The sequence below is a fragment of the Solanum pennellii genome, chromosome 6 (assembly GCF_001406875.1).
Source record: "Solanum pennellii chromosome 6, SPENNV200".
Classification (NCBI taxonomy): Eukaryota; Viridiplantae; Streptophyta; class Magnoliopsida; order Solanales; family Solanaceae; genus Solanum; species Solanum pennellii.
The window spans coordinates 58,532,726-58,547,514 of record NC_028642.1 but is presented as its reverse complement, the minus strand read 5'-3'; the positions used below and the strand labels follow the sequence as shown (position 1 = coordinate 58,547,514).

General features: G+C 31.3%; 4 protein-coding genes across 5 annotated transcripts; 2 read left to right on the top strand and 2 right to left on the bottom strand.

The window, feature by feature from the left end:
• Positions 1-1,037: 1,037 nt before the first annotated feature.
• Positions 1,038-2,936, bottom strand: LOC107022661 (UDP-glucose iridoid glucosyltransferase-like). The gene is made up of 2 exons (XM_015223258.2): positions 2,409-2,936; positions 1,038-2,259 (listed from the first exon to the last, which is right to left on the bottom strand). Exons 1-2 carry the CDS (start codon positions 2,878-2,880, stop codon positions 1,376-1,378), a joined length of 1,356 nt encoding a protein of 451 aa, XP_015078744.1. The 5' UTR covers positions 2,881-2,936; the 3' UTR covers positions 1,038-1,375.
• Positions 2,937-3,807: 871 nt separating this feature from the next.
• LOC107023498 (17.7 kDa class I heat shock protein-like) lies at positions 3,808-4,553 on the top strand. The gene has a single exon (XM_015224210.2). It carries the CDS (start codon positions 3,941-3,943, stop codon positions 4,403-4,405), a length of 465 nt encoding a protein of 154 aa, XP_015079696.1. The 5' UTR covers positions 3,808-3,940; the 3' UTR covers positions 4,406-4,553.
• A 1,353-nt stretch (positions 4,554-5,906) lies between these two features.
• LOC107023497 (17.8 kDa class I heat shock protein) lies at positions 5,907-6,708 on the top strand. The gene has a single exon (XM_015224209.2). It carries the CDS (start codon positions 6,039-6,041, stop codon positions 6,501-6,503), a length of 465 nt encoding a protein of 154 aa, XP_015079695.1. The 5' UTR covers positions 5,907-6,038; the 3' UTR covers positions 6,504-6,708.
• An 18-nt stretch (positions 6,709-6,726) lies between these two features.
• LOC107023496 (phosphoserine phosphatase, chloroplastic) lies at positions 6,727-10,002 on the bottom strand. 2 transcript variants are annotated; one of them, XM_015224208.2, is made up of 8 exons: positions 9,823-10,002; positions 9,660-9,711; positions 9,204-9,336; positions 9,012-9,116; positions 7,887-7,980; positions 7,305-7,454; positions 7,168-7,221; positions 6,727-6,998 (listed from the first exon to the last, which is right to left on the bottom strand). In XM_015224208.2, exons 1-8 carry the CDS (start codon positions 9,883-9,885, stop codon positions 6,873-6,875), a joined length of 777 nt encoding a protein of 258 aa, XP_015079694.1. In that variant the 5' UTR covers positions 9,886-10,002; the 3' UTR covers positions 6,727-6,872. The 2 variants fall into 2 exon arrangements, with proteins under 2 accessions (XP_015079694.1, XP_015079692.1); XM_015224206.2 differs by having other exon boundaries at positions 6,756-6,998; positions 9,660-10,001.
• Positions 10,003-14,789: the final 4,787 nt, after the last annotated feature.

Below are 14,789 nucleotides of genomic sequence, written 5' to 3'. Positions count from 1 at the left end.
TTCGAGTTCCTTAAATACAAAGTCATCTTTGTTAGAGAATGTTTTGATTTTTTAAAAATAAGTACATAGTCAAAATGTTATATCTTAATGTATAAATAGCTTACTAAGTTTCTTAGTCCACTTTTTTTTTTCTAAGAAGAAAGACTGCAAAATTATTGGTATTTTCAATTAAATATTACAAAAAGCAAGCAAACAAATAAAAAGTATGTCTTTACTTAAATGGTGGTAATATTAAACCAAAATAAAATATGCCATTTTATGGAATTTGAATTCCTCTTTCAACTTCATTGAAGTTTCCAAGAACTTTCACTAACATTATAAAAATTGAAATTTTTTGACTGAATCACACTCATGATTTCTTACCAAAGATCATATGATAATATAAAGTCCTAACAATTTTAGCTAAACAAAAAAACCATAGCTAAGTTGAAAAGAGAAATGGAAATGGAAAAACAAAGCGAGAAAGAGAGACAGACAAAAGAAAGTTGGACAGAAAAATATTTGTATTGTATAATTACAAATGTATAGGATGAGATATATGTATTTGCATGTGTATATATAATTTTTGTTTGTATAAAGCGAGAGTGGCGAACGAGAGTTTAAGGGAGAGGGTGACTGACAATATATTAATTATAGGGCATAATTAAATCAAAATATAGTGATAAAATTTAATTTAAATTAATAGTTTGTCATTATATACTATTTTCCGTTTTGCATTCTATAGGATAACATTCAAATCATTCTTTAACACAAATGATATAAACATACATATTTGCATTTATTTTTTCGAAGTCATATGTCAAGAAAGGAAAAAAAAATAAAGGTCAAATACATAAATAGATTTCTAAACTTGTTGGGTTATTCCCGTCAAATACCTCAACTATGATATTTTCTTATTGAATCATTGAACCACCCATAATTTTTTTCTTTTAAACACCATTGGCTAATGCGGAACCAGATTTTGTGACGGATATTAATAGATAATACATATAAAAAATGTGTTCTACTTCAAGTCATTTGAACATATTAGAAAACAATTGAGACTAACACACAGTTTGTCTTCATTCCTTCAATCAAAATTATTATAATACGAACACAATTAAAGATATTTACAATAGAAAAGCCAATCAAAATAAGTCAACATTTTAAAAAAGGAAGAAATTATGAGTGGTTTAATGATTTGAATAGGAAAATGATGTAGTTGAGGAATCTGAGGGGGAAAACCCAACAAGTTTAGGAATCTGTTTATGACACCATCACCTTACTTAACAAGTTTACGACACCATGCCTTATGTAACAAAGAGCAGTTCTTTGCGGACATGCTAAAACACACATTATTATAAGTAACACGCAAGTACATTATGCGTCTTTGCGATCAAAGTGACAATAGAAACTTCACCAAATCATCCAAGCACTTATAAGAAGAACCATTTTCTGCAACACTTTTCTCTATTTCCAATTTCAAATCCATAGCTCTTTGCCTAATCTCCTGTCCTTCTTCACTCACCATTAGTTTCCTCACAACTCTTTCAATTTCCCCTCTCTCCAACTCATTCTCTAACACAATCCCCACCTTCCAAACATAACTCACGTACCTCGAGTTCATCTTTTGATCCCCAAAACAAGGCCTACATATCAATGGAACCCCTTCACAAATACTCTCCAGAGTCGAATTCCATCCACAATGACTCCAAAAACCTCCGATCGCAAAATGTCCCAATACTTCCTTTTGTGGTGCCCATTCCACAATATAACCTCTTTTTTCAATAGCTTCTTTCAAACTTTTCTCATGGAATACTGATTTTGACTCCCTTCCAGTAATTGAACCGGATCGAATTACCCATAAAAAATGCTGATTACTATTCACTAATCCCCAAGCTATTTCTGTTACTTCTCTCTCAGTAATTGAAGCTAAACTTCCAATGCTGACATAGAGGACGGATTTTGCAACTTGCTTATCTAGCCACATTATGCAATTTCTGTCTTCTGTTGTTAAGGAAGTAGGAGAAATAATATTCTTAATATATTTGTGCATCGGACCTACTGGAAAACATGGTATCTGGTAATGTTGTTTGAGTTTTTCTAGGATTGGTTGTTCAAGACACTCTGTTGTGTTCCAAATTATGGCTGAGGATGTTCTGATATCTGATGTAGTCTTAATCAAATGTAACAAATCATCAACATTTGGGAAATTGAAAATGGGAAGATCTTTGAACCTGAGTGGATCAAGTCCGGGCACAAAGTCTTCGGCAATTGAGTCTGTTGAAACATAAAAAAGAACAATGGTTAGTCCAAAAAAGGCTAGCACTGTATGTATAAGGTTAAATTTTTTGTTATAACACATCATAATAAACTCTTTTAATGAAATTTCTGGCTCTGTTATTACATGACAAGTGAATTAAGGATACCTTTTAACGGAAAATAACCTTCAGATTCAAGTCTGTTAAAAGCAGCATAAGTCCAAAAAAGGCTAGCACTGCTAGTTTCCAAAATGATACTAGGAAGCTTAAGATTGTTAGCCACCTCTGCTACTTTATACATAATAGAATCATAAATAATGCACAAAATCTCATCATTTTGTTGTTGTTGATGAACCAATATCTCTCGAAGAGGCATCGCGATGTTATCATTAAGAGCTAGCAATAATGCTATAAAATTAGAAGAAGAGGCTTGAAATTGAGAGAGATCATGTGGTATAGGAAGAAAAGAGAAACAAGGATGATTTGATGGATTTGGAAAGTTAAATTGGGAGTGAGCAAATGTAATAGAAAAGCCCTTTGAGTAAAGAAGCGAGGCTAATTCAAACATTGGGTTTATGTGACCTTGAAATGGACAAGGGACTAGTACAATTCTACTTGATTTTTGTTTTTCCATTTCCATTTCTCTTTTCAACTTAGATATGGTTTTTTTGTTTAGCTAAAATTGTTAGGACTTTATATTATCATATGATCTTTGGTAAGAAATCATGAGTGTGATTTAGTCAAAGAATTTTAATTTTTATAATGTTGGTGAAAGTTCTTGGAAACTTCAATGAAGTTGAAAGGGGAATTCAAATTCCATAAAATGGCATATTTTATTTTGGTTTGACTTTACCAAAATAAAATCTTATTTAACACATTGATTTTCTTTGTTTTGATAAACATTAGTTATCATATTTATTTATAGTGAGAAATTGTCTATTTTCCAACACCTGTAATAGTATTTATAAGGACTAACTAACAAATTAATGGGTTAATGGACTAACACACACCCTTATGAGTGGACCGATCCAATAGCTATTTGCAACACTTTTTTAGAGATTTCACTTCTTTTTTTTACAATATGAAATAAATAGTGAACTAAGAAACCTAGTAGCTAATTATACATACATTAAGATACAACACTTTTAACTATGTTTTAGTACTTATGTTTTTTTTTTTTAATTAAAATGCTCTCTGACAAAGACGACTCGAACTAAAAATTTCTTGATTAAGTACGAAGGAGTACTTACTACTCTACCATAACTCTTATTTGTCCGTTTACTGCTTACTTTATTGAACCTTAGATTTTTCTGAAATAATTGAGAATGTTAGGTAACTTATAAAACGTTGTCCATGATATTGATGGTGATCGTGCTACTTGTGTAATATTTTAGCCCTCTTCGTAAAACAAACAAAGTTAATGGGCCGTTGTAATGAACAGTCCTTGGGCCAGTGGAAGCCCAATTTCCATAACTCAGTTTGTAATCTGTAAAGTGCCTAATCCAGAAGGTTCTCGACATCTGCTTCTTGAACATCTACTAGGCTCTAGAAATGTCTAAATGGATAATAGTAGAAGTGTGGAGAAAGCGCCAAATACTCCTCTAATGAAAGCTATAAAATAACTACGATCTCCTCTTCCACCAACCATCAAAAATTGAAAAGTAAGCAAACACAGAAATTTCTCAAAAAGCTAACCAAAAATGTCTCTGATCCCAAGAATCTTCGGCGACCGACGAAGCAGTAGCATGTTCGATCCATTTTCAATTGACGTATTTGATCCATTTAGGGAATTAGGCTTTCCAGGTACCAATTCAGGGCAGACCTCTGCATTTGCTAACACTCGAATCGATTGGAAGGAAACTCCAGAGGCTCATGTGTTCAAGGCCGATCTTCCAGGGCTTAAGAAGGAGGAAGTAAAAGTGGAGATCGAAGAAGATAGGGTTCTTCAAATTAGCGGAGAGAGGAACGTGGAGAAAGAAGATAAGAACGATACTTGGCATCGTGTGGAACGCAGCAGTGGAAAATTCATGAGGAGATTTAGACTTCCGGAGAACGCAAAGATGGATCAAGTTAAGGCTTCTATGGAGAATGGAGTGCTTACTGTCACTGTTCCAAAGGAAGAAGTGAAGAAGCCTGATGTCAAGTCCATTGAAATCTCTGGTTAAAACTTCATTTGTTTGTTAACTGGTAGTATATGATGTATGAGCAAATAATCAGTTGAAGTTGTTGTATCTTTGTATTCAAATGTTTGAGTTTGTCTCTGTTTCTTATGTTCGAAATATGAAATATTAGTCCTTTTTATTCTGTTCCAAATTCCTCTTTTATGTTTTTTTCTGATAATAAACATTATTCATTTATCTTCTCTAAATAAAAATTACTATTGCATAAACTTAAACTGCAATTAAATATGTACGAATATTTTATTCGTAACTAAAATGAGCCATTGAATTATGAATTCGATAGAAAAATATGAACTTCAAATGTGAATTCCATCTCCAAATGACAAACAAGCTACGCAATGAAGTTTTGCGCCCTCTGTGAAGTCGCATACACGTAAATTAAAACGGAGGGAGCAAATACCAGAAGCTCTATGTACGAGAACTTTTTTCTAATCAAACTTTAGCTGGCCATCCATTAATAATATCAAATCAAGAGTATACAGTTACAAGCTCATTTGGGTTTAATACCCAAATCCAATATAAAACAATACACATAAATCAAGTTCAGTTCGTTCATACTTGACGTAAAATAATTATTTGTATTTTTAATGATCAAGTGATTTTATAGGAGGAAGATTTTAAGTAGAGTTTTTTTAAGTACAAATCATAAGTACAGATCTTGCTACAAAAAATTTCGTAAAATGACTTTTTCGTTAGAATATACTAAGCACAGATACGGTTGATCATGTGACACTCAGTGACAGTATTATTGTTTTGACATAGGGAAAAATTACTTGGATTGGTTAAAAATAGATTGTATATTCACGTGTGTCTTCCATTATAAAATCATAAGATTGTACCAAAAATTAATTGCGGAATAATACAAATAATAAGTTATAATTCGTTATTATAGATGAAAATTTTGCGAGCTAATAGCATAGGAGTGTGGGTTTTACTTTGTGCACACCTAAAGGATAGGAATTGCGAGTTTTCCTTGTCAAAAAATATATAGATGAAAATTTTGACAAACATTAAAGTGAATATAGCACGAGTATAAAGATATTACTCATGATTAAATATATTTGTAATTTTAACCTTGATATAATTAATTATGAATTGTATATGTAATTTTCTCCTTATTTTTTTCATTACAATATGAGATGAATTAATTGATATATAGTTGTGGTTTCCACCTTCAAAATTTGGATATGGCTTTTTGGATTAGCTATTATTTGGACTTTATAGTTGATATATTGTCTTATTAACGTTGGCAAGAAATCACGAGTGTGACTTTTGGTCACAGAAATCTCCTTGAATTATATTTCCTTCATATTATCTTAGGAAGGATTCGCAGAAAATAGCAGATTGTGGACCGTTGTAAAGAAAAAAGCTGGTTGAATTGAGCCGACTAAAACAAGCCCAATTTCGATATTTCAGTTGTGTGATGGGCCTATCCAGAAACTTCTCCACATCTGCTTCTGGAATATCTACTTAGCTCTAGAAATGTCTCTGTGGATAGTACAAGTATGGAGAAACTGCTAAACACTCCTCTAATGAAGCTATAAATAATCAACCATCAAAATTGAAAGCAAGCAAGCAAGCAAAAAAACATAGAAAATTCTCAAAAAGCTCACTGAAAATGTCTCTGATCCCAAGAATTTTCGGCGATCGACGAAGCAGCAGCATGTTCGATCCATTTTCAATTGACGTATTTGATCCATTCAGGGAATTAGGCTTCCCAGGTACCAATTCAGGGGAGACCTCAGCGTTTGCCAACACACGAATAGACTGGAAGGAAACTCCAGAAGCTCATGTGTTCAAGGCTGATCTTCCAGGGCTTAAGAAGGAGGAAGTAAAAGTGGAAGTCGAGGAGGATAGGGTTCTTCAGATCAGCGGAGAGAGGAACGTGGAGAAGGAAGATAAGAACGATAAGTGGCATCGAGTGGAGCGAAGCAGCGGGAAATTCATGAGGAGATTTAGACTTCCGGAGAATGCAAAGATGGATCAAGTTAAGGCGTCCATGGAGAATGGAGTGCTTACTGTTACTGTTCCAAAGGAAGAGGTGAAGAAGCCTGAGGTCAAGTCCATTGAGATCTCTGGTTAAATGCTCTGGCTGGGAACAAACCTGTAGTATTAAGTCAAATGTGTACTCTCGAAGATTTTGAGTTTACTTATTTTCTGTCTGTGTCTTGTGCTGCTGAGTCGTTTTACTAGTTGGTTGTATCTGTTTGATGTATTTTCCTTGAGAACTCTTATGTGTGAAAAAATGTATTACTACTAATAATAGTATTTCTGTTGCCATTCCGCAATCTGTTCAAAACAAGCGCTAAACTGCCAATCGATATGACCTTTTCAGTGTCTGATATAAGGTATTTTCTGCTACCTAAACGAAATGACATCAAGACAGAAATTTAATGCTGCATAAGCCTTCACAAACAAAATAGAGATGGAAGAGTATAGATGCAATAACACATTACACCAATGAATTAATCAAGTCCTTAAAATTAAACACCAACCAATCAGCTTTAGCTGCAACTGATTCCCGTAGTTGAATTCCGCCATAGCAAATAAACAAGTCCGCACCACCTGGCATACGAGCCTGCAACAGAAAATGGAGATCAAAAATGTTAAACAGAGTTTGCAACAACAAAGAAGAAACTGAAAACTGAGTTGCAGACTTTGGGTTTGCAAATTTCAAACGAAGACAACAGTGATCGTTCTTTTTTCATTCACTTGGGCAATAAGAGTTGGTGATATTAGTTACTCACCTCAAGATCAGTAGCACCATCACCAATCATCACTAGTGACTTGTATCCATGAGCCTGAAACATTGTTTAGTTTTATGAGCATCTTCAAAAAGTGTGTTAAAATAAACTAGTATATCACCAACAGTTCTAACACCAACCTTTCTTATTTGTTGAACTGCAGTAGCCTTTCCGCCACGCCTTGAAGTTGGCTCATTTTTATCAAACCCAACATATTCTCCGTTGCTCCCAAAGAGTATTTGATTGGCAAAGATATTTTCAAGTGGTACTCCGAGGATTGATGCAACAGGCTTTGAGAAAGAATTATAGTTAGCAAATATATAAGCAATACACCAAATTGCAGATAAGCACAGTCAAAAGGTGACACAAAGGATAGGGAGATAGATGATGACTAATTAAGGTAGCCATTTTTCTCGAAAGGAAGCTATTCTTACATATGGCAGCATGTACACTAGAACATGACCAAAAAGATTAACTACCACCCTTCCAGAAAGCATTTTGGCAAATTGAAGTTCAGAAATTGCCAATAGTACTCAGCATTCAAGAATAGGAGAATCTCAAGAAAGAAGCTCGAACCTCAGACAGAACAGTTTGAAATTTCTTAATGGTTACAAGTGGTGTAGAAGTCACAACCTTATCCTTGATATGTCTATATGGATGCAAGAATGCAAGATAGACAAATAAAACTAACCGTAAACTAAACAATTCAACAAGGGAAGTACATTGATCATTTGACGAAACCCTCCAGAGACCAGATAAACATCTTTATCATTATCCTTCAGCTTCTTGACCAATAGATCAATGCCAGGAGAAAGTCTGCACCAAGAAAAACCAGAAAAGATTTCAGCAACTTAAGCTGACTAAAGTAAGCAATCAGATAGCTTCAAAGGAACACCGGATGAAATTTGATTTGTTTAGAAATTGTAAGGACATTGACGGATTTAGTCCAGATACCTTTGAATCCCTTTGTTATCTAAAAGAAATTGTCTTTTCACTTCAAAATTTATAAATTTTCTGGAATTTCCATTAGTATTTTCTATATTATGAATTATAGTAAGTAGAGAGGCACAGGCTTGCTAAGTGAACATGTTGAAAGTTGATTCGCGAAACTGTATGTCTTTTTTATTTTCACAAATTAACAGATGGTTCAAATAATAAAAGTAATGAAGTTCGGAACCAATTAACTGTAACAGTTATTTGCTTTCTACTTTGACATAGAATTAGGTCTTTTGAGCTGATGAACTTCCTCATCTGTTGACTAGGCCTCTCATAGAATCTGCTAATCCCTTGAAGATCCTAAAAGAATTGGGGTGGTTGAGTGTTTACTGTTTAGTACTACTACTATTGCCATCTGAACTACCGAAGAGGCTACAGCTTCCAAAGGTTATGAAAGAAACACCTAGCATTTTAAATTGTATCAAACTGCTTCCAAATGTATTGGTTGCTTCATAGAAATTATTAACCACTATTTTTGGTACCAATTAGGACATGCCTGCAATTTGTCTCGAGAACCTGAATCATGATTCGTTAAACCAGAGAGCTATAACATCTGACCATCAACACAGGAAGGCTTTTGAGAATTCAAATGGAAGAAAGAAACTGATATCCGAGACCATATAGCATGACTAATCAAAAGCTTTAAATCAACTAGGTTGGCAGTTATGATCACGATCCCTAAATGAAAGGCCAATAGCAGATTCATCTTTACAACTAACCTCAATTTTCCATAAGGGATTTAAATTCGAGTGACACAATACTTCTTTGTCTTTCATCTAAGTAAACTTGTAACAATAATTCACATAAATGGAAAACCTTATATGCATTGGTGATCAAAGGCACATTGTTACCGTGGAGGTCTCCTAAGAAAGTCCTGGAGTTGGGATAATGAAGGGTTAATAAGAGAAAGACGAGCTGCCAATGCTTCTTCAAATGGAACAGAACCATTCATGGCCCTGAAATAGACAAGATAAATAGGATATGAATTCAATCCTAAGGCATTTAACATTATATTAGAACCATTATTCAGAAAAGCAGCTAACCTAGCAGTCCATTCCGCTACAGCCTTTCCAGCACCACAGAACTCCGCAAATTCATCAATGCCCTCGTCTATGCACACAGTGCTATCCACATCAAAGCATACAGCATTCGCATTATGCCAAACATCAAGAACCTCTAACAAGATTCAAACACCATCAGTCAGCCACAATACTACAACCAATTCCATCTATATTTTAACCTATCCCGTGTTTCGTTTTACAGGTATCAATCAATCAGCATCATCAAAATCCCAAATTAGTCTGGGTCAGCTACATGAATCCTCTATATAGGTTCAGCTCACTCGGGTTCATTTCATTTTACAAGCATGACAGTAAATATTCACAAAACAACCAATCTATAACAAAACAAAACAGATTAGCCCCACCTAGTTTAGAAAACAAGATTCGAATTTTAGTTTATCAGCCCTACCAAGAAAAATCTCAGATCCTGATGTTTACCTTTAGATGGCAATGTGTTGTCAAAAGGGGTTACAGCAGAGGCTCCAATTGGCTGAACTGAAGCAACAACGGAATTAAACAATTTGGAATTCCTCACCATTCCAATTGGTTGAACAGAAACTCTTGTATTACTAATTTTTCGAGAAAATGTAGGAACTAGTACCGAGCTTTGCCGTCTTGATACAGCATGAACAGAATTCGCCTGAAAACTCATCAACCTCTCCATTGAAACACCTTAATATTCTTGAATTTCACAAAAATATGAGATGGGTGTCGTTAAAAATCAAATCTTTTTGCGTAAAGTTAAAGTTGTCTTTTGCTCAAAATGCTGATCGACTAGTTGGTGGGAATCTCAGAGTACTGTTCTTAGAATAGTGGGCCTGGATCCGAAAATCATTTGGGCCTGACCTTTTTAAGAAGAAAGGGCCTGTTAAATGTGATGTGGATAGTTATGGGCTGAGCCCATTGGACTATCTAAAGCAGGTCCATGTGATTTTAGCAATTTGGTACTTTCGGAAGCTCATACATTTGGTTGCTAATTATATCATATCCCAAAAGCTTTCCCAAATGCAAAAGTTTTAAATTTCTCATAACTCTCCGTACCATTCATTGATTTTCTGATACATTACTTAATGGAAGAGATATATCTAAGAAGGGCTAAGAGTGTTTTTTAGAGGGAATGGGATATATCCGATAGCATCCGACAGAGAATTTTTGTATTTTTTTGGATTATGAAAATTTTTGTCCCCGTTCAAGTAATGTGCAAAAATAGGTTGACAAGTAGTTCAAAATTATATGTCTATACGAAGTTAAAATTATTATTTATGTGAATATACCCTTTAACTTTTTTATATATTTATCTTTTATATTTTTAATCTATTAATAAAAATCATAATTTCATGACTATTTTAATGACATTACTTCAAACAAGTTATGTTTTTCACTGTGAAGAAGTTATGAACTTTATTTGTTTATTTATTTAATATAATAAAGAAATTCGAGCCAATTTATATGTACCTCCTCGACTTATATTTGCTATATATACTAAATTAACTTATTATAACCTAATTGTTAAATGACTTTTAAAAGGTCAATTATGTGTTTGGTTTGATGGAAAACATTTTACATAATAAAGTCATTTTTTTAGTCGTTGGTTATCCAAAAAAATTCTTTATCACTTATGTGTGGACAACATTTTCCTTTGCAGATATTTCAAATTTGGCCATCAAAATTGTTAGTATTGACAGTTGAGACGTTATTATCAATTTATAACCAAAAAAATAAAAAAAAAATCATCAAGTTTTCAACGCAAAATACCATCCATGTTGTTGACTTCCGATAGAAAAATATACTCTTTTTATTTCATATTAATTGAATTTGTGAGGTCATGTATATATATTAAGAAAATAGTCAGGGACATAATTTAAATCATATCAATTTAGTGCAATTTATATCGTAAAAAGTATTAAATTTCATTAAAGGACTGGTTAAATATGAAAAAAAATTCAAACATCCATCTTAAATTTTAAATAATTTAATTATTTTGAATAATAAAAAAGAGTAATCGAGCTAATATGGAACCGAGGGAGTATTATGTTATGCCTAACACAAATTAATGATCAGTTTATTCAATTAATTAGCTGAGTTGATTGATTGGTGCACGCACGGTGTACAATTAGCACATCATTTAGTTTTACCCAATTTGTGATGCTTCTAATTATGATGATAGTTATTGTCCTTTAATTGTCAAATATCACATGCAAAATTATAATTCAATTCTTTCTGTCGTTTGGTTAAGCTTGTAATTATAGTATTAAATAGACAGTATTAATAATATTGATATTAATTTTGGTAAAATTATATTTAATCGTTAAATTTATTGTGATATTGAATGAAGTGTATTAGAATGAGAATAAAAGTAATGTTAAATGGTCAAAAGTTTGTTTAGAAATTTAAAAAGTCTATATTATCCTTTTTATTTTAAATAAATTATTTTTTTCATTTTGTATTCAAAAAGTATTAAGTTAAAGGTAAAAATTTTCGAAAAATTAAAAATGACATAATGCGAAATATGTTATTTTAGTATTTTGATCACATTTTAATCAAATTTTCTGGCTAAAAATATTATTTTAAGAATAATACTTGTGTATTAAAATAGAAATAGTAAACGCATTTACATTAATGTCATGACTTATTATTTATATATAAAAAATAATTATAATGAATAAGGTGTTAATGTCAGTCATAAGTTGAGGATATATTATATTACTTTTTTTTTATTTTTTTATTTTTTTTTACTATACTATAAGCGGGAATATTATAGGTGATACAGGGAGACATGTGGACAACATGCCTGGTTATCCACTTAGGGATAATTTTGGTATTTTTTGGATATTTTATGATTCGATGACACTGTGCTTACATATTTCTATTTTCATTTTGGACAAAAATATCCTCAGAACATGCAATTTTTTTTAAAAAAGGAAAGTGGGATTCATCATTGATGTATTGAAGGATGCTTCGGTAATTTTCTTATGATGAATTCGTTTTGTTTGTTTTTTTACTATATTAAATAAATTGTATAAAATATTATAAATTATAATAATTAATTACCTAAATATTCAAAATATATAAAAAAATATATATATAAAATATATGATTGATTATTCAAATTTTATTGATGACACATAAATTGGGACAAAATAGAATTTATATATTATTTTAATATTACTTAATAAGTAATGACAAATTACAGCAATTAACAACTACAAATATTTCAGAAAGCATGACAAATTACAGTCAGGGGCAGATCTACGTTGTTGGGTGGGGGTGTCACGGCGCGCAGTGATCTCAAAAAAAATTGTATACATATGTATATAAGTATAATAATTAAATATGTATTAATTTTGCCACCTAGTGATTATACTGCGGAATAGCCCAATTGACAAAGGAGAGAGTCTGCCACCTTGTCAACGCGGGTTCTCGAACCACAACAACAACATCTATATTTTTTGCTTGCTCCTTTTTTTCTTTTTCTTTTCATTTTCTCCATTCATTCTTATTTATTTATTATTCTTTATTAATTCAAATTGACCCCTTTTCATAATTAATTTTAAATTTTTATTACTTTCTCTTGCACTAATTATTAATCTATTGATATGAGTGTAATATAGTAATTTTTTTTATCAATTAGTGAATACTGAATTATGAGGGTCAAACGAATATTACTTTAAATAGTAGTTGTGAGTACTGAATTAAGAGGGTCAAATGAATATTACTTTATATAGTAGTTTTTAGAAAACATAAGTTTCAAAATGTTTTTTTTAATTTAAAGGTTCTTTCGATCTCCACCGACGTTTTTGCTAAGTAAGAGGAATAGGCATAAGCTACAATTTTTATTCTTTTCCAACTATATATCTCCAACAACACATAAAGTCGATGGAAGATGAATATATTATGTTAATATTATTAGATGGTTTATACAAGCTCAAATCTTAATGTAAATTTTTTTTCTCGAAGTTTCAGCGAATAAGACATTTAATTCCAAAAAGAAAATAAAAATTGAATTGTTTAGATATCTCAGATTACATAATATCTAAAAGAAAATATTATTATATGCACATTTGATCGATTTGTTTATAAAAATAAAAAAATTAATAACCTGAATTGTAACTAAAAAATTAAAGCAACCGGACATTTTATCTTACTTGAACGTTAAGACACCCCCGAATCTCACAATTTTATTAAGATCACATAAACTGAAAAAAAAAAGAAATAACCCCTATAATTTAAAAATTATGCGAAAAGTATGACAAATCATACTATAATAACTAGCAATTTAATATTTTAAAAGACATTAAGAATTATCATAGTTAATAATAATTAACAATTTAAACTATTTAAAATTAATATTAAAATTTGATTAACTCTTTAATATATACGTATCATATAAATTGAAATAAAAAATAATATATATTTGACTCGTGCTAACACGGACTATGCTATCTATTATACATATATTCTTCACAAATGAATATGTTATTTTTAAAATTTTATTTTTTGGTGTAATTTTGTTCATATGTCAGGAATATACATTTATATATATAAGTGACAATAAGCGAAGGTCAACATGTCTGCTTCAATTGTGGGCTTATTTACATACCCAGCTATTTGCCCTATTGGATTAGGCTTCATATTTCAACCCCAAGGTCTGAGTTCAAACCTTGCCAATATCATTTTTTATGTCTGTTTTAATTTCAACTTTTTTTTGTTTATTTTTATTTGTTATGTTACGTTTTTCGGAAGTCAAATTGACTAATTTTCAAAGTTAAATTAGATTACATCAATTTGATATTTAACCAAAAAGTTTAGATACTCAAAACTATATTGCAATTTTTTGCATATCAATATGATGAAAAAATATAGTGTAAAATGTAAGTCAAAATTTTTATGATTTGACTTTAAAAATGGAATGTATGACAATTAATAGTGAACGGAGAGAGTATTATTTCGATAATTAAAGACCTTTACATCTATTAATTGATTTACGAGATTTTCACCTTGAAAATTTGTGTTTTAATTAGTAGAGGTCTTTGATTAATTTAAGCTTATTTATTGGTTTGAGGCTTTTTACATTTCGTATACGTAAGTATATTTCTTATTCATATTTTAGTTGTTTCATCTTAACAACACAAGAGACAATCAATATGTCTGCTTCACATGTGTGGTTCTACGCGATAATTAACAACATATTGGCTCTTAAAATTCTATTTGTGTCATATATATTGGGACAAGAAAAATAACATATATTATTTAAAATTACATAAAATATTATAAATTACAATAGTTAAAAACTTAAAGTATTTAAAATCATATTATAATTTAATTAGCTTTCTAAATTTTAATCATATCACATAACATTGAGCCTATGCTAGTACGGACACGCGGTGTCAAGAATAATGCATAAAGTCCGACTTAAAAGAGAATAAATAAATTAGGGATATCGATGCTTTATCATTGACCATAATTCTCAGGCCTCATGTGATGCAATCTGTAGGCAAGTGAAAACTTTAATTGAATTTATAAACTATGTAATAAATAAAATAAATAACATAAGGCCAAAGAAAATTG